Raw genomic sequence first — 23,740 nt, 5'->3', positions numbered from 1 at the left:
CCATGCACGTACACGTTATTCTTAGACATCTCGTTCCATGCCGCACATGGATTCAGACCACAGCTTGACAAATACCATACCTCTACATGTCAGACAATTGATAGCCCGCAACGGGAAATGAGAGGATCGTCTCAGATGAACGCAAAGCGCCTTGTGTGCCTTGCCTGTTACTATCTGTAGAACGCAGACCGGCGTCACCACTATGGGATGCGTTCATGATACGTACAATAATAGTTCAACATGGCCCCAACGAACAGCAGCTACGTTGCCTACAACTCACATGCCCACATCACGCAAAACGCCGTGCTTCGAATAGAGCCCATGACGCTATATGTAGACCAATTTCATATTAGACAGCAATTCTCCTCCACTTTCGCCAAAACTATAGATTAAAGCCAGCTTCCCAAGACCAATTCTCGGGTCACGGCCAGAAACGCTTCTCAGGGCACTAATATAATGTACATCCTCTCAATTACCCTGACAACGTGCAGAAATCGAATTATATAACAGACTCGGAAGGTTGTTGTCGGTCGGGAACATGAAATGCCGACGGGGGTATTACGTGTCAAAACAAGTACACAACGCAAAAGTCGAAAGGGTATCAGGGCTCTTTATCCTCTTAGAAAGCAGACGGTGTATGTGATGATGAAAAGAAACTATCTCATGGTCAGCCCAGCCTCCTCACAAGTTCAGGGACGGAAACTAGCCTTTGAACAAACTAGTAATGCCTTCCAGCACTGTCTCTGGACGGCTGCCCCTCGACATTGCCCGTCAGTTCAGCAACGCGAGCCTTGATACGAGCAACGCGGCTCTCAATCGTCTCTTCGCCGCTCGTCTCCCCTTCATCTGTACGTTGGCTCTGACTTTGGCTCCGGCTACGACGGGATTGCTCTTCGCTAAGCCTCGCCGCGCGATCTGCTGCATTTTTCCTGATTTGAGCCCACCGATCCTGCGAAGGCGATGCTTGCTTGGTAAGGTCGATAGACTCCTCAGATATATCGTCTCTATGTTGCGCAACTCGCTGTATCGGCGTAACAGGGCCTGGCTGCTCTACATACTGTGGCATTTGTCGACGAGAAACGACGGGTGCCTCGTCGTCGCTATCATCTGGAACGAATGCTGGCATATCTTCCATTGGACCTTGATCAAACCGCGAGAATGCTTGGTCGATTTCTTGTTGCGTCGCAGCACTGCCGGGTCCAATAGGGGGGGTAGGCCCGCGGGAATCCTGATAGACAGGAGAAGAATTGGCAGGACTGTGCTCAAACCTTGGCTCGGGCGCTCTGAGAGACTCGGGCTTCTCGACACTGTATGCTGGTGATGGCTCTCGTACTGGGGCTTCGTGATTCTCAAATCGAGACGTACTACGGACCGCATCCGACGCTTGGAAATAAGAGTCACCCTCGGGTTCCGAAGGATGTACTGTCTCCACAGGTGCAGGTGCGGGCGTGGGGGCCTCGGTCTTCTTCCTGCCGAAAAGTTTCCTGAACCCTCCGCCTTCTTTCTTCTTGAGCTTATTTGGCGGTGACTTCTTCTCGGGCGCCCGAGTCGGCTCTTCCGTGGCGTGATTGGTGGTTTGAGGAGCAACGACAGGCCTTCGCTCGGGCACAGCCTTCCTCAACGCAGGATGCTGGACGCCAGTCTCTGTCGAAAGAAGGGATTTGTCCTCAGGAAGTGGCGTAGCGAAAGGTTTCTCTTCACCAAGTGAGCTATGTGGGGGAGAGTCGTTGGGCCAAGGCACTCGCGTTGCAGATGAAGCTTCTGCAGGCGGTGTGGTGTTGGTCGCAACACGAGCAGGAGAGCGTGAATCTCCTCTCTTCGTACTAGGTGCATGCATCTCGGATGCTGGCAGTGCTGGTAGGTCGCGATTTGTTACCTCCGGAGGTAGAGGTGACGCGCGACCATTAGCAGTAGCCAATAGATTATCTCTCGACCCTTTACCAGCGCTCACATCTCCGAGATATTGCGCGCGGAGCGCATCTTTATCCATTGCAGCTTCACCGAACCTCTTGTCCCACTTCATGGCTGGGCCAGCCTCGCTCAGTAGGTGTGGTTGCAACGTCAGCACGCTGTTCGTTTTGATAGAAGTCGTATCGTCGACACGCCCCCGACGCTGCGCGAATTGATCCGCCTCCTTCTGATCCCTCTCGTTTTGCGCCAGTTTTGCGGCTGCGGCCTGGATCCTCGCGTGCTGATCTGGACCAAAGCTAGTTTTACTCATAGGCGTGTTTGAAGTGGTGCGATTGTAGGGCTCCTTTGATGGAGGAGTCGGCTTCTTCCCGGTCGACTTCCGGCGCCCTAGTCGACCGCGCCTTGTAAAGCTGAATTTGGACTTCTTCTCTGCAATGTATGCGCCTTCTTCCGGCCCAGGAGAAGCGCCCTTGACCTGTTCTTCCATCACAAGCCATTTTGCGCCAGGTATCCGGGTTTCGATCAATGTACATCTGCCAAAAGCAGCCTTGCGATCCGTGGTTTCCTCGCTGGCTAGACTGATCATCCACACCCACCAGAACGTCTCGTCAAGGTCGAACTGGGTGATGCTTGCAAGCTCACCCGGCTCAAGATCCTCGTCAACTAGACCATTCCGCACATGCGACTGAGAGCTGTGTACGCGAGCTGTCTCACCGAGTGGAGGGAGCTTTTGCGTTGGTAGTAGCAGGGTTGTTGGCGAGGTAGTGTTACCCTCGTCGGCGAATCCAGAGGAGAGAAAGTCCGCCCACGAAGGGGTAGTAGGGCGGCCAAAGTCGGTATTCTTCGAACGCGCTCCAGATCGAAAGTTGGAAAACTCCCGCGGACTGCCAGCAAGCGATGTCCCATTGGTGCTACTTGCAGAGCTATCGAGAATTCCAGAGAAACCAAAGTCCTCGAACCTGGACCAGGATGGATCTGGTGTCCTGGCTTCTTGTGCCACAACCGATTGGTTGGTGGTTGCTATGCATTCGAGTACTCTACGACATTCGTCCGTCAATGCTTTCACAGTATCCTCGTATGCGGAGAATTGCTGTAGCGCTGCATCGTCATCTCGATATTCAAAATGCTTTGCGCGGCGCAACAACGAGAACGGTGTGGGTGAGACAGAATCTACAATCATAACCACCTTGGTTGTGCGCGTCTGCATCAAAGTCGGCGTCTGCGGAGGGTATTCCGTTTGGGACAGTAGCGCTAGCAGAGACCGAGGAAGGGTAGAAATGCCGCCAATCGTGTTTAGGTCCGGAGATAACGATCGTAGGTAGGCAAAGAAGAGATGGCTCGCTGCATCGGCAGCCCTGTCATGCAGTCAGTTATGGGCTTTGCACCACGTTACAGCGCATATGCTTACTTCTCCCACGTGCGATAGCCCCCGTCGAAGCCTTTTCCATCTTCGGCGAACTCGAATGCCCACCATCCCGCTAAACGGGAGAGTTTCCTGCCACCCATGCCATTGCTTTTTCCTCTTGCTGCTACGGCAGACAGTAGATCGAAGAAATCGAAAATGATGTGTTTGCGAGCATCTGACTCGACGCTGATAGGGATAAAAGTGTCGAAAGCATGTCGAGCGAAGTTGGAATCTGCACCACACATTAGCACGCTTCGAGGGTATGTATGACGCTGTTGACTGACCAGACTCTCCGATGCGGAAGAGTTCGTACGCGTCCCACGTTACGACGCCGCCTGGAAGTCTGCTCCAGCACCATTTCATGATACTGCATAGTGTCTGTGTTCGTTAGCGTTTCTGCGCTGTGTAGAGTTGGGGGCGATTAGCCCTACCAATGGCTCAGTAAGACGTAGTTCTTGGGCTAGACCCTCGGCGCTGTATTGCCGTGTACCGTCATAGGCGGCCTTGAAGAAGTTGCGCACAAAGTTGCGGGAGGCGCTGGTGTCGGACGTAGGGCGGAAGGGGAGGAGCATAAAGGGCATATCCAGGGCTGCTGCGCGTTAGCAACGGCGGCGCACAGAAGGCAAGTGGTGCAGAAGACGTACCTCGTGACTTCATCTCTTGCGTGCAGACGTGTACCAGTTCTTGTATCTCTTCTGGCGCGACATCTTTGCGCGACCATGCGTCTTCCCAGCGAGGCTTGGGCGGTGCGACAGGCTGCTCGTCGCCGTACTTTCCTGCCTTGGAGGCCGAACGCGACCCATCTTTCGACTTGAAGACATTCTTGAAGAAGGGCATGCTGAAGAGACGCGGGGAGGCCTAGGATGTGCCCGACTGCATTCGTTACCCGGCAGAATGTACGAGGGGACGGGGATGCGACGTGGTGGTGAGGGCGCGCGGAGGCAATAGCGCGTTGACGCAGGGAAACAAGTACGAACGACTGCACAAGTGGTGGTGTAGTCGAGCAGTGCAGCGCTGAGGGCTTCAGAGGCAGGCCTTCAACAATGGCTAGGTAAAAAGGAGAAGTGCGTTGAGGCAGACGCCCTCAGGCAGGGTTCCTTTTGGGACTGAAGCGAAATAACATGCACTGGAGGTCCAATAACTCGCCGACCCCTGCCCCGCCAAGACAACCTTATTGCTAGCAGCTGGCTCTCCCAAGTATCCCCTGGTGCACCTGCAGCCCGCACTCCCCTCTGTTTTCGTATCACTCCCCTGCTCGCCAGCACATTGCGCCCGGCATTCGAGAGCAGCACATGCTAGGCCCGCCTCTTCTCAGCTTCGATTGGTGCGAGACAAGCGATGCGCTGTCCAAGTCGCGTCACTCACCGTGCATCACAGACATGTCAGCGTGGAGACGACCACCTCATTCCTCTTCAACTCGTCGTACTCTGGACCATGTCACAGAGCCCCTCTCGAGAAGGACGCATTGAGCTCCCCGGCCCTGCAGTAATGCGCATTCCATCCTCGGGCTCTCTCTCTCGGAGTATAGTCCGGGGCCGCGGGTGGCTTTTTGTAGATCATCTTCCATGAGGTCCATCCTCAGGCTACACATACAACACTACCCGCCAGGTCTCTCACCGTGTCTGATCCATCTTAAAAAAAAAGGGGGACTCGATATACCTAGCTTCCTACTGAACCTTCATCGCGAACACTGATGCACAACCAGCCCCTGAAAGTACAGACATACTTTTTTTTTTTTTTCGATGGATACTTTATCTGGCAATTATCGACCCAGTATCTAGGATACTGTCGGCGCCGCCAATGTAACACGAATAGAAATACCACTCTTCACATGCATGATACCTATCTAGACTATGAAACGGAGCGTCGCTATGCTAGACTGCCTGACGAGGCCTAACGGACAGGCGGTAAAGTTTTTGGAATCGTGCGAATCGCGCTACGCCTCCGTGAAACAACACAAAGAAATTTAGTACTCATTCGTTTCCGAGTACAGACATCTCAAAATATTGCCAAGACACCTATTCATTATTCAACACTTGTGTGTGACTATGGTTTCAGATACAGCACTGTTCTACCAAGCATGTCCGACGTCTATTCGTCATCACGCTAAATGAGCCTAGTTCATCAATTGCGGGCACCATGCGTCACAGAGTCGTCAAATTGTGGCTGTGTATGTAGTGTTTAGCAGCATGCTTCCCTGGCCTACTCTGGGCCAGCTGCCATTTCATCACGTGACTTCGTGATATGCGCCAAGGCTGCAAGCTAGTGGGTGTTAATGGACCCACCACCTAGACAACACCATAACAACTGAAATCGACTTCCGCCTCCACAACGATGTTATTCAACCGTCTCAAGGTCTAGAAAGCCCATCACAGTGATTTTCAACATCACAGGTTACCTTACAACACCGTGGTCTTTCAGGAGCCTCCAGCACGACCCACTGCGGGGTGTCACAGACTCTCTCCACATACTATGCCAGCCCAAACAACATGCCCAATATCCGAGGTCGATCGAGCACTAGCATCGTACATCAACTCCCGCGAAGATACATTGAGAATCCGCCGGTCGCTCTCCAAGTACCTGACCTCGAGCCTCAGGCCCGTCAATGCCGCAACCCAGAACCAGCATCTAAACCACCAATGCCCGCAAAGCCTGACTGCTGTCACTACAAACCCTCCTGGCCTGAAAGGTGCCAGACTTGCATATCTGCACGCTTTTCGGGTAAGGAATCAGTCACAAACGAGACATCGCGAGCTCCAGGCTTCGCTCGAAGAACTACGCAATCGACACATGGATGAGAATCCCACCAAAACTCAATCTGAATATGACAATGAGGTCATTCGAGACTATGTTTCCCTTATCCGACTACGTCATCAATATGGGGAGTTACAAGTCATCCAAGAGTCCCTGAACAAGTTGCTGAGTGCAAAGCCTTCCAATGCGTCTCTAGATCCGAAGGCTCTAGTCAGATATACAATAGGCGAGCAACCAGATCTCCCCGCAGAACGGCTGGAGCATCTCTCTCCGGCTCATGATGACCAGACTTGGATCTTCAGATTGAAACAGGAGGTTTTAGAAGCAAGAGCAAAAATGGAACATGCGCAGGCCCATAGGAAGAATGCTCGGAGCGCGTCTGGAGGAGCACCAGTTCCACAAAACCAGATATATGCGCTCGAACGCGCGAGAGACGAGATCGTGGAGTGGGTCCAGGGCGAACTAGCGAAGATGGAGGAAGACTCCATCTTCCTTGAGGATGCTTCGCCAATCAAACGTACCGTGAGTAATGCTGCACCTACGGATCTTGCCTCAGCGGAAGTTCGGATTCAAGATTCGTACAATCAATACACATCTTCTCGGGCAAGTCTCATAGGAACCTTTGAAAGTCTCCAACAACCACTATCAGTGCCGGCAGACAATTGCAACAATCGCAAAGATGGTTCTCATAGTCCGGATCAGTCACGCGAAATATTCAAACCTTCTATGCCCATCAACAATATTCTACCATACCTTCCCCACCTCGCTCAAACAGCAAACACTGAGCGCTCTCTCCTCCAGCAGTCCGTCTACCTCCAAGCCCAGGTTGCATCCGCAGATCGAGAAATCGAGGAGGGTCTGTTACGTCTCTCTGGCGAAAGCCATCTCCTCCCTGCAGGAACAAAAGACGTCGCTGTTTGGAGTAGAACGGCGATCGAAGCTGAGGCAGCCACAGAAGAGTTTGTGAAAGAGAATTTGCAGGCGAGTCGGCAGGAAGTGAGTAGTGTGACTGCGGTCGTGGAAATATGCTCGCTGCAGAGTAGGGTTTTAGCGTCGACATAAAGAGAGTTTGGAGACTTGGAAGCCATGGTGTCATAGTTTCAAGAAGAATTTATAGGCTAGAATGCCGTTGGAACCAAAAACATGACTATTCTAGAGGCATCCATTCGCAAGAAATCTGTACAGAAGTCGCAAAGAGAGAACTACAATATCGCTCTGCAACTCAGGTAAAGCTAATTTCATAGTCTAACACTCTAATACTATATTTCTATTTCCTAATATCATAGCAACATCATTCTGTACATGATGATATTCCATTTGCAGTCTCTATCCTAATAGATGCAAACTAGCGTTCCAACGTCGAGAACATGAATTACTTCATCATCAACACCCGATAATGTGCACCGGGCTATAGGACTGGCATTTCGAGTAATACCTGCCGATCAAGAATGCCATTCTAAAAATCCTTAGAGAAATACCATGCCATCCGGGTATGGTGCTGTAGTGTTGCTATGATTTTTTCCACGTATGCAACATACAAAACGAGACTGAAATACAGGTATCACTGAATTGGGCCAGATACTCTTTGACACTTTCAGAGGTTTTCCAAAACACCTACGCCCTAGTTGAGCTATCGCTAGTCTTTGACACTGTCAGACCCGATGAGGGAATGATGCTGCACTGGGGACGGGTCCTCGCTCCAAAGCCTTTGACCACATGAAGTAATTTTAGGGGCCTATCGCCATACTAGACGGCAAACGTCTACACCATCCCTTGAGACCACTGAGTACCGGAACTATATGACATCTAGACCAAGGTAAGCAACCCCAAGGCAGCGTTTTGCCCTCTCCCCACCAGGACTTTGTTCCAGGTGCCCCTGAAGGCTTCGTCCTCCACTCGACAAGACGCAAGCAACAAATGCACAAGAGTCTGCGCGTTTCCGCTTCGAGGCGTTGGATTACGTTGCGTCATCAACCATTCGGATGATCAACAGCGCGAATGTTAAGTAGTGGTGCGGCGCAGCCGTCCTGCAGAGCCAGAGGACCCTGCATCTCGTAACTGCATGTAGCCTAAAATGTCTCAGCCTCACTTTTGCCTGATGCGTGCGAGCCTCAGGCAGAAAGAAGGCAAATCAGCAACGTGTCATGCCCGTGTCAAAAGGTGGTTCATCCATCGTTGGACTAGTTGAGATGATAGTGCGATTGCTAGAAGACTTTGTCAATCATAGAGCGGGGTTTCGATCAGGGAAAGGGTAGTGGTTTGCAACGCGATATCCGACAAACCGTGACTCCTCGCTCAATTGGCCATATTCAACATTTGAAAATCTCACAGATGCATGAATGCACCATGATGGAGGAATGTCCGTACCTGCAAGGATCATGAACATTCACCGAGTCCTCCTCTTTCCTAGTACCTAGGTAGCTCCCGAGATCCCGCCCGGGCGCGTTCATATGTCTAACCTCGTTTCAGTACTAGCGGGCCAATCGCCCCACTTGGACAATCCCTCCGCCCTCCTGCATCCCGCTACCACGTCTTGACCACAACATCCCGCGCATTGGAAAAACGATCTCACTGCATCCGGTGAACTTTCCCTTCTAGGCTTCTTCCGGGCGATTTCGCTTAGCTTGTTTCACTATTGCAAGTTTGTCTATGAACCAGCCATGCGCTTCGCCTTGTGGCTGTACACGATAGAATCTATGCAGAATGGGTCTATCCTACATGTGGTTTCATAGTACGATTGGATATCCAAGGCCCAATCTACCCAATGAGCCCGATGTTGTGGGTGCTGCGACTCGTTTCGAGGGGCCGCTTTTGGAGGACTACATAGTTGAGTAGGCATAGTGCAAGAGCTTGTGTGGGGGCTGAGACATCTTGGAAAGAGGTGTGGCTTGTGGCTGTGACCGTTGATGCCTAATGCCGGCAACGACATGCTGTGACAATATACTTGGGCGGATATGACTGTTTTGGTCTGAGGCTCTGTTGATATAGTAGTATGACAAAAATCGGAAATGGGAATTGGTATAATCAATATGCAGGTGGAAGAGTCGCAGATTGCTGGACACGAAACTGAAAGTATGACTTGACTATCCGAAATTTTGCCATGTAGAGTGAGCCCCATCCCAATACAGAAGAGCTAAAAAACACATGCTATGGTAGACTCAGAAAGGGTATCAGGCCCAAGGAAATTCGTGGCGTATCGTCATCTTACCCTCATCTCACACCTTTCTTACTGCATAGTAGTATGCCAGTGAACTGCATTCAACAGCGGACGTCTTCACTCTTCTTCCGACTCATTGTCGCTCCCAACAGCAGTATGCCTCCTCGGCTTCCCATTACCAATCTTCCACTCACCCTTCTCCCTCACAATGAGACCTTCATCAAGAAGATATCGCTCAAGCCCCTGATCCATATTCCAAGCAGCGAAGTCAAACATATCAAGACCCTTCTTGCGATCCTTCTCGAGATGACGTCCAACGTGCTCCATCCTCTCTTCCCAAGATGTTGGTCCATCGAACGTCACATTGCAGAAGAGACAAATTGACTGTTGTGGCGGTGTTCGGAGTGAGAGGAAGCAGCGTGTTTGATGCCCCGGGAGGTTTTCCTCGTTGACAGGATACTCTTTCTGATTGCGAGAAGAGTGGTCTTTGGGAGCCGCGTGCATACGGCGAAGGTGCTGTGTGAAGAGGTCTTTGCGATTGAAGTCGTTGTAGTAAAATGTCTGCTCATCGCTCGGGTCGGTCGTTGGTGGACAAAGATCACAGCGCCAGTAGCCGAGTTTGACGTGTTGGGTGCTGACGTGTCTCTTCCATTCATTCTTCGAGGAGAAATTGGACATACATCCATAAGCGGCGAGTGGGCAAGGAAATGGCCGTCGATCGTCTGGTTGGGCGTTTGCTTCAATGGCCACCCTAGAAACGTTCGAAGCCCCACGGGGCCTCTTGGGCAGCCTGGTTGAACTTGGGGGGCTTGTGACGTGTGACTCCTTCGGACGACCAAGACCACGACGCTTTTGGGCCCGGCCTGAGCACCCGTTCGAAGCGGAAGATCGTCTCCGCTTGCCTGAACGGCTAGATGGGGGACTGTAGTCTGAATCCGACGCGGGCTCTTCGTAAAGGTCGATTGGTTGGACGGACTCAGCATCTCGCACTGAGTTGCCGATGCCCGAGTCGGCATACTTGTAGCTAGAAGTCGTCTCCATCTTTACAGTCTTATGGTCATGGCCGCAAACAGCTTCTTGTTTCAAGTCGACGTGATCCGTCTCTTCAATGACTGGCTCCGGCTCGGGGTGTTCGTACTCAAGCTCCCGCAGACTGATGCTACCACCAAGTGCAGCCATCTCAGACATGTATGATGCATCGTGGAAACGTTCAGTTGATGGGTAAGGTAGCGCAGACTGAGAGTATTCAGTAGGGCTGCCGTACGGAATAGGATGGTACGTGTGTGGCGAGCGAAGTTCGTTCTGAGTAGTTTGACTGGAATTGCCTGACGCAGAAGTCTGGTCTGGCGAAACGTCTCGAAAGTAGTCCGCCGAAGGCCATTGTTGCTCGTAATGTCGATCATGGTGGCCCTGTAGAGGAATATTTGCATTGAGTAGTCCCGGAGTAAGGGGACACTGATCGAGCATGAACCGCTGCATTGGTTGCATGCTTACTATCCCATTGTCGAAGTTATCTAAATAAATGTCTTCTTTCGTACCGAAGCTGATTGCCTGTTGCTTGTACGGTTGCATGTAGTTACTGTGGTCCGCTCCCCAGATGGTGAAGCGTGTGCCGTCCATACTCTGAGGTATTTGCGGTAGGTCTCCGAATTGGTGTGCCATGGCTAATCTGCAATGGTAGTACGAACCAGTATATTCGAAACAGCCGAGATATGTTTCAAGCAACTAAGCTTGCCGTTTTGCTTGATTGAGGGTCAATTGAAGTGAGATGGCGTGCTTGATGGACAACAAAGTCAGAATCGCATCGATCCGTTGTGAGCTCGGAAGTGTACGTCAACCTCAAGGTCGGATTAGCTCAAGGTGAGAAGAAATTTAGGGCGGTCCTCTGCTGTCGTAGTGGCCGGATACAAGTAGCCCACGGGCTGGGACTAGATGGGAGAATAGTAGGACAAAAGGGGCGGAGCATCGATCGAATGTGCAATGCTTCAAGGCAGCAGCAGAGCAAGAAACTTGATGTTGAGTTGCACTGCCCACGAGTTTGGACTGGTGTCCCCATCTCGAGCTCCCATACTTTAGTCTACTTTATGGTGATGGGGGGTCTCGCAGAGCCGCATAGAGCCACCAATGGGAAGCAGGCTGCACGACCCAGCACTGGGCTGCATGGACCCCTGCACTATTCACCGGTGGATCGTGTCGCTTGGGAAGGGACAGCGGGACAGCTGGACAGCCACCACTCTCCTAAGCATGGGCGTCTAACTCTGGCTACCGAAGTGGATAAGATCAAGTCGCCAAAACGACGCGCCCTGGAAAGAAAAAGCAATTACGCCATGCAGGTGGCAGATCACTGCCGTTTCGCAATGCTCCCGAATTCACCTCGTACTTAAACTGTAATCCGAGGACCGCACAGACAAAAGCTCGGATGAATCCATGCGAACTAAGCGGGCGATGTGAATGCTAGTGTGCCAGCCCGCAGATTCGACTTTTGGGGGCCAGAAGAGCGATGCAGCAAACGAGACGAAGGTCAAATGTGAGACTTTGGGAAACGAATCACGTTGCCTGACAGTCTTCGTCGTAGCTTCATCTGGAGGCCGCACATAAAGGAGCCAGGGTTGAGTTTGTTTTTGTGCTCCCGCACTTGCATTCGGGGCCTGACAGCTCTGGTTGCCGCGGAACAGAAGACTGCTGATTGAGCAGCCTAGATCCCGATCGAGAGGGGAGAGCTTCTGTCAACCGAGCAGGACTAGAAGGAGGGGTGGTGGAGCAGCCCATTCCATTGGAGAATCCTGACACATGAGAGCCCCAGCAGATGGGGCGCAATCTTTGGAGATAAGTTGCTAGGCATCAAGACAGGGCGCATGGTTTGCCTGGTTTGAAGTGTGTTGTACATGGCTAAAGGCACTAGTTTGAAAGTAATCGCGATGACAGCGCCCTCTGAGTGGTGAACAGAACAGGAGAAGATACGCCTAGGCTGTTTCGCCAGCTGTTCCGCCAGCTGTTCCGCTCCCTTTGCACCTTCGATTGCTGGACAGAAGCCTTAGAGTAGGTTTGGCGTTCGGGGGGCGCATTGGGGGCGGTGCGACGACGAGACTTCAGAGGTGAGTGGTGGGTCGTGAAGTGGTGGCGCGGGGAAGCGTGGAGTGATGGATGGAGGACTCGGGAGCTTGCTCACCGTTCCGAGTCAAGGACCACCAGCACCGCCAGCAACCACCACCTATCTGGAGGACAAAAGCTGGGCACCGCTTTACCCCTGCATGGGCGCTTGGGCAAGCTGGGTGCCATCGTCTTCAGCAAACATTCGCTGTCAAGAAACACAACATTATTCGGCGGCTCTGCTTGCATTCATCATGACAAAATTGCATTCATCATCTTTTGTTCTTGATGACTAAGTATCCTGGGGCTGCTGACGTCTGGCACACTAGCTGTCATGCTGTCCTCGCAGATCCCCGGCTATGTCTGCATTCCACATGATAGTACTGTACTGCCACTGTTACCGTACGTCTGGGACAGGCCGACTTGGTCATAACAATTGGCTATCTCGCGGCCGGCTGTGCGGATCAGGCACCCCTGCGCGAGTTCAAACGCGGGATCATGACCACCTGACGCTCCCTAGGCATGGTGTGAAAGCCAACATGTACCTAGCTGTGCTGTAACGAGCAACTGACACCATCAGCACGTCGGCATTCACGCCGCGAATTTGGTGACTAGACGGTCTTCGATTCCCTCGAGGATCCATCGGTGCTCCACCACCTCCAAGTTCTCAGCTTCACTCAAGAAGAGCTTGTCAGGATCCTGCTCGGGACCCATCACGCCACCCGCGCCTGGGTTGGCCATGGCCATCTGTTGTGTAACCTGGTTGGCGGCTGGGGACAGGTGCAATCAGCTTGGCTCAGCTAACGAGGCTTCCGTGTCGAGCACGGGTAGTACGTACCGTTGTTGCTGCCCAGAATGAAATTATAGACGGGCTGCAGCCCGAACAGCGTGAGGAAGTACCAGGACAAGCTAGACACCCATCTGACGTCCAAGTCGTGAGTGCCTACACCAGACTGGAGCATGGACTTGAACTGTGGCGTCAACGGGAAGGGTAGTTTCACTGCAGATCGACATCGGTTAGCGAAGAACCCGGGTTCAATCAAACTCGGAAGGTGCTGCATTGTTGCCCGCCGAAATGTCGCTCGCTCTGCGTTCTAGACAAGCGCTGGTCCCATGCAACTTGATGTGTACCTTCGCTTCGCCATGCTGTTGACCGCGAAGCACCGGGTACGAGACCCACTCCGGCAATGTTTGTTGCTTTTTGAAAGCTAGGCAAAGCGAGTCCAGAACGTATTCGTAACAACGCTTGTCATGTTCACCCAAAGCAATCATCTCCCCTGTCTTGGTGACAGGATGAACAGGAATGAGAGGCAGACTTACTGATGACAAAACCCGAAAAGAAGGCGTTAATCCAGCCCATGATTAACGTCTGCGGAACCATCATGGCCATGTTGCCCTTCATCATGCCCATCATGCCCTCCATGGCCGCCGGATCACTCATCGGATTCGGCCTGGGCTTGCCCCTCAGCTCGGGCTCCGCGAGAAACTTGCCTTCCTGGTAGGCTTGCACCATGGAGGATTTACGAGCGGCGAATGACGAGGGGGAGAGCACGTTGGCGTTGGTGCGTAGATTGACACCCCGGACGAGGGAGCGCTGTTGTCGGATTTTGGGGAGGTCGGCCTTCTTCGGAGGGGTCTGAAGAAGCGTCATTGCATAGTGGCGGAGGATGCCAGTTAAGATCTAGAGGCGGGTTTAGACAGATACACAGCTATGAGGGCGTAAATGAGAACCTACCATGACCACTGTGATGGGGAGTAGAATCCACCAACTGCGTAATTATCAGCTATGCTTCTCTTCGTCCTCCAGGCCAGGCAGCTTCATCAACGCACAACAGGGCGGGATCCCTATGGATCGTCTGTACTATGGGCTGTCCCATCTTTCCGGTCGCCAAAGAATTGCGCGTGTCAACGAAGAGGTGGGGTCGTCGTCGTGAGGTTGTGGTGTCGCGACTCGATGATGGAGCTCTCATGCGAGACACCGAGCGGCGGAACTCGCGAATCGTCCTACTAATAAGCCAGGGTCCGCGCTCACTTGTGGCAAGGTGTCCGTCCACTAACGAAAGCTCCATCAACATCAACTTCTCGAGCGCAACGCCCCACAACCACTTGATAACTTTCTCAGAGTAGAAGTGGCCCTCTCCAGCAACTCAACATGTCCGCGACACAGAAAATCGCAGTCCACTCACTTTCCGGTACAGCCTCAAATCCCCATACTTGCAGCATTGATGAGCTACTTTTATTAACCACTCGGCATAGATCTCAAGAACACAACTGATGATGCTCTCCCAAACTACCTCCACTCACTCAAATTCAAGCAACTACATACCCAGACCGATGTCCGGTTGGTATTCGGTTATACAGCCGTCATCATAGCTGGAGCGCTCTTCTATTTTGACTGGAAGTTTGGATGGGAAGCATCGAAGCCGTATACGTTGCCCGCAGTAGTCGCATATTTCCTCCTAAATGGCGCATTTACCTACTGGCTATGGTTTGTGGAGAATGGTGTAGTGTACGAGGGCGAGGGGAAGACGGGGAAGGTACGATGGCACCACCAACACCCTTGAAGCCCCATGTACGCAGGCTTGAATCGAGGCTAACAGTGCAAATAGGTCCGGATATCATCCTCGACCAAAAAACACATCCCCATCTACGAATGCGACGTCATCTTCACACCCACCCCATACGGCTCCAACCCGCAACAAAAGCTCCACATCCGTGCCCCAATGACCCGCTGGTTCACCTCGGACGGCTACTTCATTGCAAAGCCCTTCCAGCAATGGCTCGCGTCGGAAGTCCCCGTTATCGGCGCCGCGGATCCGAACAATGTGATTGAAGAAATTGGAAGGGGAAGCGGGGGCGAGGGCGGCTTGCCGACGAGCTTGAACTTGAATAGCTCCAACGCCGTCGAGATTCTGGAGCAGCTGAAGGCTAGTGGGGCGAAGGTCGCGAGTGGTGGTGGTGGCCAGCGGAGAAGAAAGGCGTAGACGAGGGCATATTGGGGACGAGACTAGAGTGGTCGGGGGTTCAAGCGGGCCATAGGACGGCGTTTGGGACATTAGACGCACAGCACATGTGATGATTGTGTAGCACTGTCTACGCGAGAATACCTACTTTGGGAAGTGCTTAGCTTCGAGGCTTCTATCCAAGCCAACTTCATCACCAGGAGTAGGAGGCTTGATATTATATATCGATTGACATTCTTGGTGCTCGTAAAAGCTATGCTACCAACGCCGCAAGATGCTAAAGATGAAATCTCATGGATTGTCCTTTTTAAAAGCCCAGGTTAGGGTGCCGTCGTACTCATTCCGTCGATTCTAATGTTACCCGACCCCATTCATCGTCGACCTCAATTCATTTCCTGCTCGAGCATAGGCAGGACCTCTAGCTCTCTTTGAATGATGCGCTCAAACTCTTCCCTGTCAATCCCGGACGCTCTAGCTAGGCGGAACAAGCTCTTTATATCCGTGCTAATGTGCTGCTTGATAGCGAGTTCCGCTTGGCTGTAGCTTTCTGCTTGGCGCTCCAGCCTTTCCACGGAGTTGATTGATGCTGAGGAGGAGGGTCGTGGATGGTTTAGTGATGCACTAGGGTTCTCCTCCATGGGCTCGATGTGTTCTGGGCTGTCATTTCCGTAGAGACCATTGTCGTTTGTTGTGGCATTTGTGTAGGCCCGTGGCATAGACGAGTCGTTGTCATTTGGCCCCAGGTTTGTGGTCTCGAGTGGCTTAGGTTGAGGCTCACTGGTATAATTTAGTTCGTTGCCGTTCAATGTCGATTCGCCCGGTCCTGGGAGCTCCTCGTCGGGGTCATGCGCATCAAGCGCGGGTTGTACCTCAGAGGCATATCGCGCAAAATAGTCCAACTCTGACTGTGTTGGCCCCATTTGCGTTCGCTTAGCGGCCATTGGAGCGGGAGATCGCTTTTGTTGCGGTGTCTGCCCAGGCGTACGGTCGTAAGCAGCCCAGTATGAATCGTCGTCCTCTTCATCGTCCTTTACAGGCTCAGGTTGTAGCGATGCTTGCTGCGTCGGGATTCCATTACTCTTGCCTGCCTTTTGTTGTGCTCCAGTCTCATTCGCCTCGACGATGCTCTCGAACCATGCCGTGCCATCGTCGGCATCCTCAGTTGCTCTCAGCTCAGCAAGAAGCCATTTGCTCCCACCGTCACCGCCCGTGCACCACAGGTATGTCGGTAAAAGGCCAAACTCACTGAGCACCAATCTCGAATGCAGTGTCTCAGGATCCGACCGCCGGAAGAGTATCTGATCTGGCTCTTCCACCTCAATCTCTCCTGAAGCGGGGTGTGGTTCGACGTGTATTTTCTCAATGACTTGCGGCAACCTCGAGCCTATGTCGCTGTCCCAACATAATAGCGAAAGCCAGTCGCTGGATGAGAGCAGCTGTATTCGCTGGCGGAGGATGGGCGACAGAAGAGGCAGCAAGCCTGGTGGGGCGTCTTTGGATGTGCTGGCTGCGGCGAGACAGGCTAGTAATGGTGGGAGGAGCTCCCTCGAGTCGGGTCGTGGGATGATGTGGTCGAGCCCAGGCATGGCTGTGGTGTGCGGGAGCGCTGTGAAGAGGCGGGCAAAGCGTTCACGACTGGCAGGAAAGGTGAGATGTTGGTTTGGATTCGAGGCAGGGTAAGGCGGCTCGAGCTGTACAACCCCTCAATGGCCTTGAATTGGTGAGAAGGGGAGGGGGTGCGGTGGGTGGTGGTGCTGAACTAGCCCTGTGATGCTGTCACATGTGGCTGCCACCAACAACGAGCGGGGACATTGGAGCACTTGGTTGAAGAATTGAATTGAGGAAGAGGGAAAAGAAGGGTCAAGGCGATCTTGGTCCATAGTTGCGGACAACACCTGCAAGCTGCAAAGACGAGTGGTGCTTAGTCTCCGTTCCGCCGAACGGTTGCACCTGGCCGCATTCTTGCGCTGCCAGGACCGACCAGATGCGAGGGCGGAAAAGGTTAGCCTCATCGCAGAGCCTCGCGTGCTTCCCCGGATCAATCAGATGGCGGTTAATTCAACTCGGCGGCATGAGTTCCAGTACTGTCGACGAGGCCTAACAAACGCGTTTGGGGGATTCCACGTCTTTTTGCAGAGGTAAGCTCTGACATGGAGGGGACAGACCACATTCCAATTCTAGCCGTCTGCACCACACCCACCACCAACGACGACTCCGCTGATGCCCGTGGCTCTCCTCCTTCACACAGCGCACGCAGCAAGCTACTATGTTATCCAGGCAGATAGATGGTGTCAAGGTGGCTATTTCGAGACAAGGGAAGTGCTCGCCCACGGTCAATTTACAGCACACTGGTTCAGCTCTAGTCCCGCGGAGAGAGAACCATGTACATAGATAGCACCATGTACTTGGACCTACACTACATTCAGCCTCTCTCTCTCTCCTCTCTCTCTCTCTCCGGAGCCCCACTCGACGTTCGGGAGTCTATCGGCATGGCTCCGTGAAACGGGCCCCAGCCACTAACTGATCCATCACATGCTGCGACGTGGCTAAGAACAATATAAGCAATGGGTAAGCCGGGAAAACGCATTCTGCTTTCTTCATAAAAAGCCTGCTGGTGATGGTGTAGCAAGCACCCGCCTTGGACGAGAGCAACTGCAGGCTTGGCTTTCCTTTATATAGCACCCTCGACATGGCCTGTTCAATGGTTAAGCGCCAGCATGCTGCGCAGGCGGACTACGGAAGCTGGTCAGACATGCCTCCTGAAATGTGAGACGCGACCATGATGATAAACATCATGTACGCAATAAAGAGGGCCAACACGGGCTATGAGATGTGCTACTCCAAAGCATAGCCACCCGCCCGCACGCCCCCCTGGTCGCCCTTGTGGTCCCGCTTCTGTAGAGGACTGAGGCTGTGCATGTGCCGTTGTATCAAGCCTGCCAAGGACGAGATCACCCATCTGCAAATCTGCCTCGAGACGCCAGTCAAGCTTGCAGCTCCCGTCGCGCTTTGTTTCTCGACCAAGTTGCACCTTTCTTTGCGACCATCAGACGCTGGAAAATAGAAAGCAACCTGCGCCGTCACCGTTCTGTTCTGAGCGCCCGCCAACACCGTCCGCTTGGCATTCAGCCCTCTACCCCGGTCTTACCATTTGGAACCATACTCGAGGGGATTCAGCCTTGACCAGTGCCTCGAATTCTCCCTCGCTGCTGCTGCTGCTGCTGCTGCTGCTACTGCTGTTGCTGCTGCTGCTGCTACTGCTGTTGCTGCTGCTGCTGCGGCAGACTCCATATTGCCAACCACCATTTTCACGCTGTATCCGCCAACCAACAGATTGCTTCACATCTGGTCTTGAACCTCTGCACGCGCTCTCGCCCGAATCCCACCTGCGACCCACTCTAAACTTCTCTCAACTTCGTGGAGCGCCGGGCACTGCCTCTAGCTTGCACGGCTTGGGCGTTCCGTCCTGTACGAGGCAGATCGCAAAAAGTCAACCCGTCCGCTGTCTGACTTTATTCCTCCTCGGCCCGCGCTGCAACGTCTCTCTCTTCCATTATTCGCCTCTTCGCACTCTGTTTGCGCATTTGGACGCGTTGCAACCGTGTCCCCCCTCGGCTTTCCTTCGTCTGGCTACCTGGCTCTCGCATAATTCCCACCAGTAGCCGCCAGGCAGCACCATGCCTCCCTAAGCCGCAGTACCCTGGAGTCACGTTACCTTGGATTTTCATCTGGTCCTGATTGCTGTCATCGTCAATCATCGCGGTCCGATCCAATCTCGAGTCTGCCTTCGCCTCATTCCGAGTGATAATGAACGCCGTCGATGGCCCCACACAGCCCTATGAGGGCCCGCGCCGCCAACAACGCCACCTTCAGGATGCGCAGGCTAACGGGTATCACTCCGTACCTGCTGCCGGGAATTTCTTGATGCCAGATGCCCAAGGCACATTTACTTTTTCCGCAGAGCCCACTTCTATGGTATACGACGGAACCATGGTTGCGCTTCCGTCATCTAGTACCCCCGGTCAAGACTCCATCTTCACTCCAAATGCTGGATCCTCCTTCGACTCCTCACTACATCCGGACATGTCCTACCCTCCGCCGAATGTCTACCACCAAACACAGAATTATAGTCTTTCTCCAGGATCATATTACGGCAACAGTCAAGGCATCTCACCATCGCACTCGGTAGAACATCTCAGCCCAGAAGCTGGATACATGAGCGACCCGAATTATCAAGATCCTAGCAACTACACTACTCCAAACTTCAATGGGAACGTCTTGGACGAGTTTTCTGGGCTTACCTTCACCGACAACGGCTCAAGCACCGCCTTCCCTACTTTTCAAGACATGTCGCTTTTGACCACGGGTACTCTTAACACCTACAACGCTCAACGGGCGGTCCCTTCGACCAACGCCCCCTTGGACCCTCATCACCAATTGCTATCACCCTGCATGACGAATAATTCTAGTCCAGTGGTTGGTGACGACGGCTCAGTGTTCCCTACGATGCACTACGCTAGCACGCTGTCCACACCCCCAAGCCACACAACCCATCTCCAGCATTCGACGCCAATCAAACAAACGCAAAGCCCGGCATTAACGAATAGTCCTGGCAATGTACCACTTGCAAATCCTAGGCCTCTTGCGCGGCATCTGACAAGCCCAATCGTGCGCGTGGAGAACTACAGTAGGGAAGAGTCACCTACACGCTCGGATAACAGTAGACCTGTCAGCAAACGAAGTCATAGTAGCCGCCGATCCGGCAACCATCTATCTCCTTATCCGCAAAATGATTCGTCTGACGAGGAAGAGGATGAACGTGAGCAAGTGCGCGTTCAACCCGTAGTACGAAGCCTTGAACGTAATGACGATGGCTCTTGGTTGAAGACAGGAGATTCAGGTCAAGCTGGGCTGAGTCCCGACGACCGCCAGATGATAGGAGATGTAAGGATGTTGACCATAGAAGAGATTGCAGAGCAACGATCGAAACGCGAGAAGAATTCCGAAGTCCAAGAATGGCTCACCAAGAGCGAGGTCGGTAGTGAAGCTGGTGATGTTGGTCCCTCAAATAACTTTTTAAAGCCCATCACTGGTCGTCGTCGAGCGAAGAGTACGAATGACGTCCATCGTCGAGGTCCGCAGGGTAATTTTGGCCTCGGTGTGCGCACCGATTTCGATCACATTGACGACTCTGCTATTCCTGGACCTGGCCTTTACATAGACGAGCGAAGTGACTACGACGAAGACGAGGACGAGGATTATCCAGAGCCAGAGTCCCCTCCTGCCGCAATCGACATTCAGGCCAGCCACGCCGATACCTCCTACTTTCCTCCTGCTAAAGACTCCATTTCCATTAGTGGTGCTATCGTCCGACCCTGGGTGGATGTGCCGTCACAGTCTGCCAATTCAGTAACTCATTATCAACCACCTACCTCAAATGCTGCCATGATGCGTTTCCGAAGGCGGGCCAAAGACGTGGAATTAGCATCGCTTGCCGCTACCGTTGGATCACGCCGACTAAGTGAATCGGATCTTGGGAGTATTCGCGCTTCACCTGGCATCTCTAGGCTAATCGAACCTGACCCGAAGAAGCATAAGGAGAGGCAGCGCCGTCCCAGCTTCCTGGATAACATCCTTCCCAAGCGCACACCAAGCAATCTGCTCAAGCGCAAAGGTAGCATACCTGTACAGCAGCAATCGGACACGGCTTCTGAGAAATCCAAAGACCCTGTCATTGAGAAGCCCAAGCGTATTGGAAGCTGGGGCCGGCCGAAGTCCCCCAGAGTTGATACCAACCTCAGCAACCACAGTAGGGATGCAGGGCCTCTTAGCTCCACAGGCTTATCAGCAAATTCGGGGCCGTGGTACCAGGGGGCTAGGAATGTTATCAAACGTAGTCGCAGTAGGAGCGATCTGGGTAGATCCCCTGGACTCGCTGAATTAATGACGCAGCACGGAGGTCCACCTATGCCTATGCTTGCTTCGCCACTGGCAGATACAGAAGCAACAAAACCTTCCGCACAGCCTAGCCCTGCTGGAGATGATGAGGATGATGAGCAGGAGGCTGTGACCATGGATCTCAAGATCCGCACCGACCCCATCATACCGACGTACGAAGGCTTCAGGACCCATACCCGACAGCTTAACCCACGCTTGGCTGACTTCATGGTCGAACGGATTACCCAAGAACAAATGCGAAGGTACAAGAGGCTTTTGGAGTTCAAGGTCAAACATCTGAATGCCGTCAAGAGCAAGAATTGCTCGTCTGGGACATTTTGCCCGGAGCTTGGCGGCGAAGCGAAATCACTCCCCCCGCGAGCAGGGAACAAGGACGCTGATGCACCTTTCATTGGCTTTCAGATAACTGCTCCTGGCTCATCTGATGACGATGGTGAGCCGCCGCCAGAAGGAACTGTCGTGTCTGCCCAGTTCCCGTCCGGTGTACCCCTACCTCCTGTCAAACGCCTTCCTGCAGAATTCGAATGTCCCTTGTGTTTCAAGGTCAAGAAGTTCTATAAGCCATCAGATTGGACGAAGCATGTTCACGAGGATGTTCAACCGTTCACTTGTACCTTCCCTAATTGTGGCGAACCCAAGTCATTCAAGCGCAAGGCTGACTGGGTTCGACATGAGAACGAGCGGCATCGACAACTGGAAAATTGGACCTGCCAAATAGCTGATTGCAGTCATACATGTTACCGCAAGGATAATTTTGTGCAGCATCTCGTTCGAGAGCATAAGATTGCCGAGCCACGGCAACGCACTGGTCGAGCTAGCAACAAGGATGCGCCCGCCAGCGTTGATCCAGGTAGGACATCATTGGAAAGCCTCCTATCAATGACCGCTAACACTGCCGCAGACAACATTTGGGCTATTGTGGAGAAATGTCGCCGCGATACTACCAAGCAACCAAAGGACGAGCCCTGCCGATTCTGCGGTAATATTTGCAACAGCTGGAAAAAGTTGACTGTCCACTTGGCGAAGCACATGGAGCAGATCAGTATGCCTATACTTCCGCTCGTCGACCAGAAACAACTCAACGCCGATAGTATCATAAGCCCTGTTGTAGAAATACCGGAAAGTCGCAAGCTTTCCATTACCCCTAACAGGTCACCCATCGATAATATGTCGCGATACAACCCCAACTCAACCCTCGCACCCGGTATCGATCCATCTGCTTTATACCCTCATGATACGAAGCCCGAGGCTGCATCCAGTGTGATGCACACTTATCCTCCACCACAGATGGCACCGTACAAGAATCAACAACCGGCGCAGATGAACGGATATGCCAACTATGCCGCGAATAGCGGGCAAAACTATCCCAACCAGACATATCCAGGACTCCAAGAACCTCCAAAGCTACGCAGTGGCTACGACGATGGACTACAGATTCCCAACCAGCCATTACACAATGGTAACATACAGAACACTGTCACTCAATACGGTATGAGCCCAGTATCTGCAGTCCAACAACAACAAACTATATATACCGACTCCCCTGTCGACACGGCAGCTTTCCCTTCCTACTACACGCAGGAACCACAGAATTTGACGAACGACATGTCCACCATGGGCTACGACAACACCAATGCAATGCAGTACCAGCAGCACGGCACGTATCCGGCTATGTCGTACCTGACGACTCAACACAACAACTATCAATACCAGAGGCAATAGAACGGGGTTATGGAGCGCGGGGCATCTATTTTGGAATGTGTAGGATGAGATTAGGGAGTATGTGGCGATTTGTTTTCCTGATGATTATGGCTCTTGCTCGATATCCACTATTGCGCGTTGGATCATGTTTCTTCTTCACAGAGGCAGAATGGATCAAGATGGGCATGGAGAAAGCTCATGTCGTTTGCCCTTTAGTTATATTTCCGCATCCAAGGCGCCTTACGTTGTCAGACCTGCACATGACTATCACAATCGCATCAATTCGCAACCTATCACGACGCATTTTCCAATCGCGTTGACTAGATTGTAAACGGATGCATACTCGCAATGATACATGGCCATTGAGCCTTACTTGGTGCCTCGCCGTCGGCAGCTGGCATGTGGCCCGCCCCAAGCGCGATGGAGGACTACGAGCTACAGACGTTGATTGGTCCACAGCTTGAAGGACCACAGCCGGCAAGATTGGTTGCGCGTGGCTGTGTAGAGTCCTCCATTTGGTGGTATTGGTAGCGCAGCTTGGCAGGCGTAGAGGCAGCAACAAAGCAGGCAAAGTGTTTGCCCTGTTGCTCTTCTTCATCCATGGAGGCCGCCCACCATGACCAACGCGGCGTGAAGCAGCGACAGCGACAGCGACAGCGACGACGAGAGAGCCTCATTCCTTGAGCGCGTCCACGGCATCCCGTTTACATTCGCAGTCTTCAAGTCCAGAGGGCTTATCGCGAGCGAAGAGGTGACGTTCATCGTCTGGTCTAGGTTCCCGCGCATAGCCTTCCCTTATCC

General features: G+C 52.8%; 7 protein-coding genes across 7 annotated transcripts; 3 read left to right on the top strand and 4 right to left on the bottom strand.

Annotated features, from left to right (window-relative positions):
• Positions 1-718: 718 nt before the first annotated feature.
• K460DRAFT_356509 (uncharacterized protein) lies at positions 719-4,153 on the bottom strand (the record flags this gene model as incomplete). Its single annotated transcript, XM_040931967.1, has 5 exons — positions 719-3,266; positions 3,320-3,548; positions 3,601-3,694; positions 3,748-3,905; positions 3,961-4,153. 5 exons carry the CDS (start codon positions 4,151-4,153, stop codon positions 719-721), a joined length of 3,222 nt encoding a protein of 1,073 aa, XP_040785244.1.
• A 1,470-nt stretch (positions 4,154-5,623) lies between these two features.
• On the top strand, positions 5,624-7,390 carry K460DRAFT_367637 (uncharacterized protein). The gene has a single exon (XM_040933609.1). The coding sequence runs from the start codon at positions 5,789-5,791 to the stop codon at positions 7,130-7,132; it is 1,344 nt and encodes a 447-aa protein (XP_040785243.1). The 5' UTR covers positions 5,624-5,788; the 3' UTR covers positions 7,133-7,390.
• A 1,954-nt stretch (positions 7,391-9,344) lies between these two features.
• Positions 9,345-10,889, bottom strand: K460DRAFT_378008 (uncharacterized protein; the record flags this gene model as incomplete). Its single annotated transcript, XM_040935034.1, has 1 exon — positions 9,345-10,889. The coding sequence occupies one exon, from the start codon at positions 10,887-10,889 to the stop codon at positions 9,345-9,347; it is 1,545 nt and encodes a 514-aa protein (XP_040785242.1).
• Positions 10,890-12,549: 1,660 nt separating this feature from the next.
• On the bottom strand, positions 12,550-14,286 carry K460DRAFT_367634 (uncharacterized protein). The gene is made up of 5 exons (XM_040933608.1): positions 14,148-14,286; positions 14,053-14,086; positions 13,638-13,998; positions 13,156-13,317; positions 12,550-13,087 (listed from the first exon to the last, which is right to left on the bottom strand). The coding sequence occupies exons 1-5, from the start codon at positions 14,192-14,194 to the stop codon at positions 12,909-12,911; spliced, it is 783 nt and encodes a 260-aa protein (XP_040785241.1). The 5' UTR covers positions 14,195-14,286; the 3' UTR covers positions 12,550-12,908.
• A 61-nt stretch (positions 14,287-14,347) lies between these two features.
• K460DRAFT_132973 (uncharacterized protein) lies at positions 14,348-15,482 on the top strand. The gene is made up of 3 exons (XM_040926691.1): positions 14,348-14,509; positions 14,574-14,854; positions 14,927-15,482. The coding sequence occupies exons 1-3, from the start codon at positions 14,470-14,472 to the stop codon at positions 15,299-15,301; spliced, it is 696 nt and encodes a 231-aa protein (XP_040785240.1). The 5' UTR covers positions 14,348-14,469; the 3' UTR covers positions 15,302-15,482.
• Positions 15,483-15,663: 181 nt separating this feature from the next.
• On the bottom strand, positions 15,664-16,866 carry K460DRAFT_407071 (uncharacterized protein; the record flags this gene model as incomplete). Its single annotated transcript, XM_040937028.1, has 1 exon — positions 15,664-16,866. The coding sequence occupies one exon, from the start codon at positions 16,864-16,866 to the stop codon at positions 15,664-15,666; it is 1,203 nt and encodes a 400-aa protein (XP_040785239.1).
• Positions 16,867-19,087: 2,221 nt separating this feature from the next.
• K460DRAFT_290025 (uncharacterized protein) lies at positions 19,088-22,960 on the top strand (the record flags this gene model as incomplete). Its single annotated transcript, XM_040929167.1, has 2 exons — positions 19,088-22,088; positions 22,140-22,960. The coding sequence occupies 2 exons, from the start codon at positions 19,088-19,090 to the stop codon at positions 22,958-22,960; spliced, it is 3,822 nt and encodes a 1,273-aa protein (XP_040785238.1).
• Between the last annotated feature and the right edge of the window lie 780 nt (positions 22,961-23,740).

Source organism: Cucurbitaria berberidis (assembly GCF_010015615.1).
Source record: "Cucurbitaria berberidis CBS 394.84 unplaced genomic scaffold K460scaffold_4, whole genome shotgun sequence".
In the NCBI taxonomy this organism is placed as follows: domain Eukaryota; kingdom Fungi; phylum Ascomycota; class Dothideomycetes; order Pleosporales; family Cucurbitariaceae; genus Cucurbitaria; species Cucurbitaria berberidis.
This window is presented reverse-complemented; position numbering and strand designations above follow the sequence as displayed.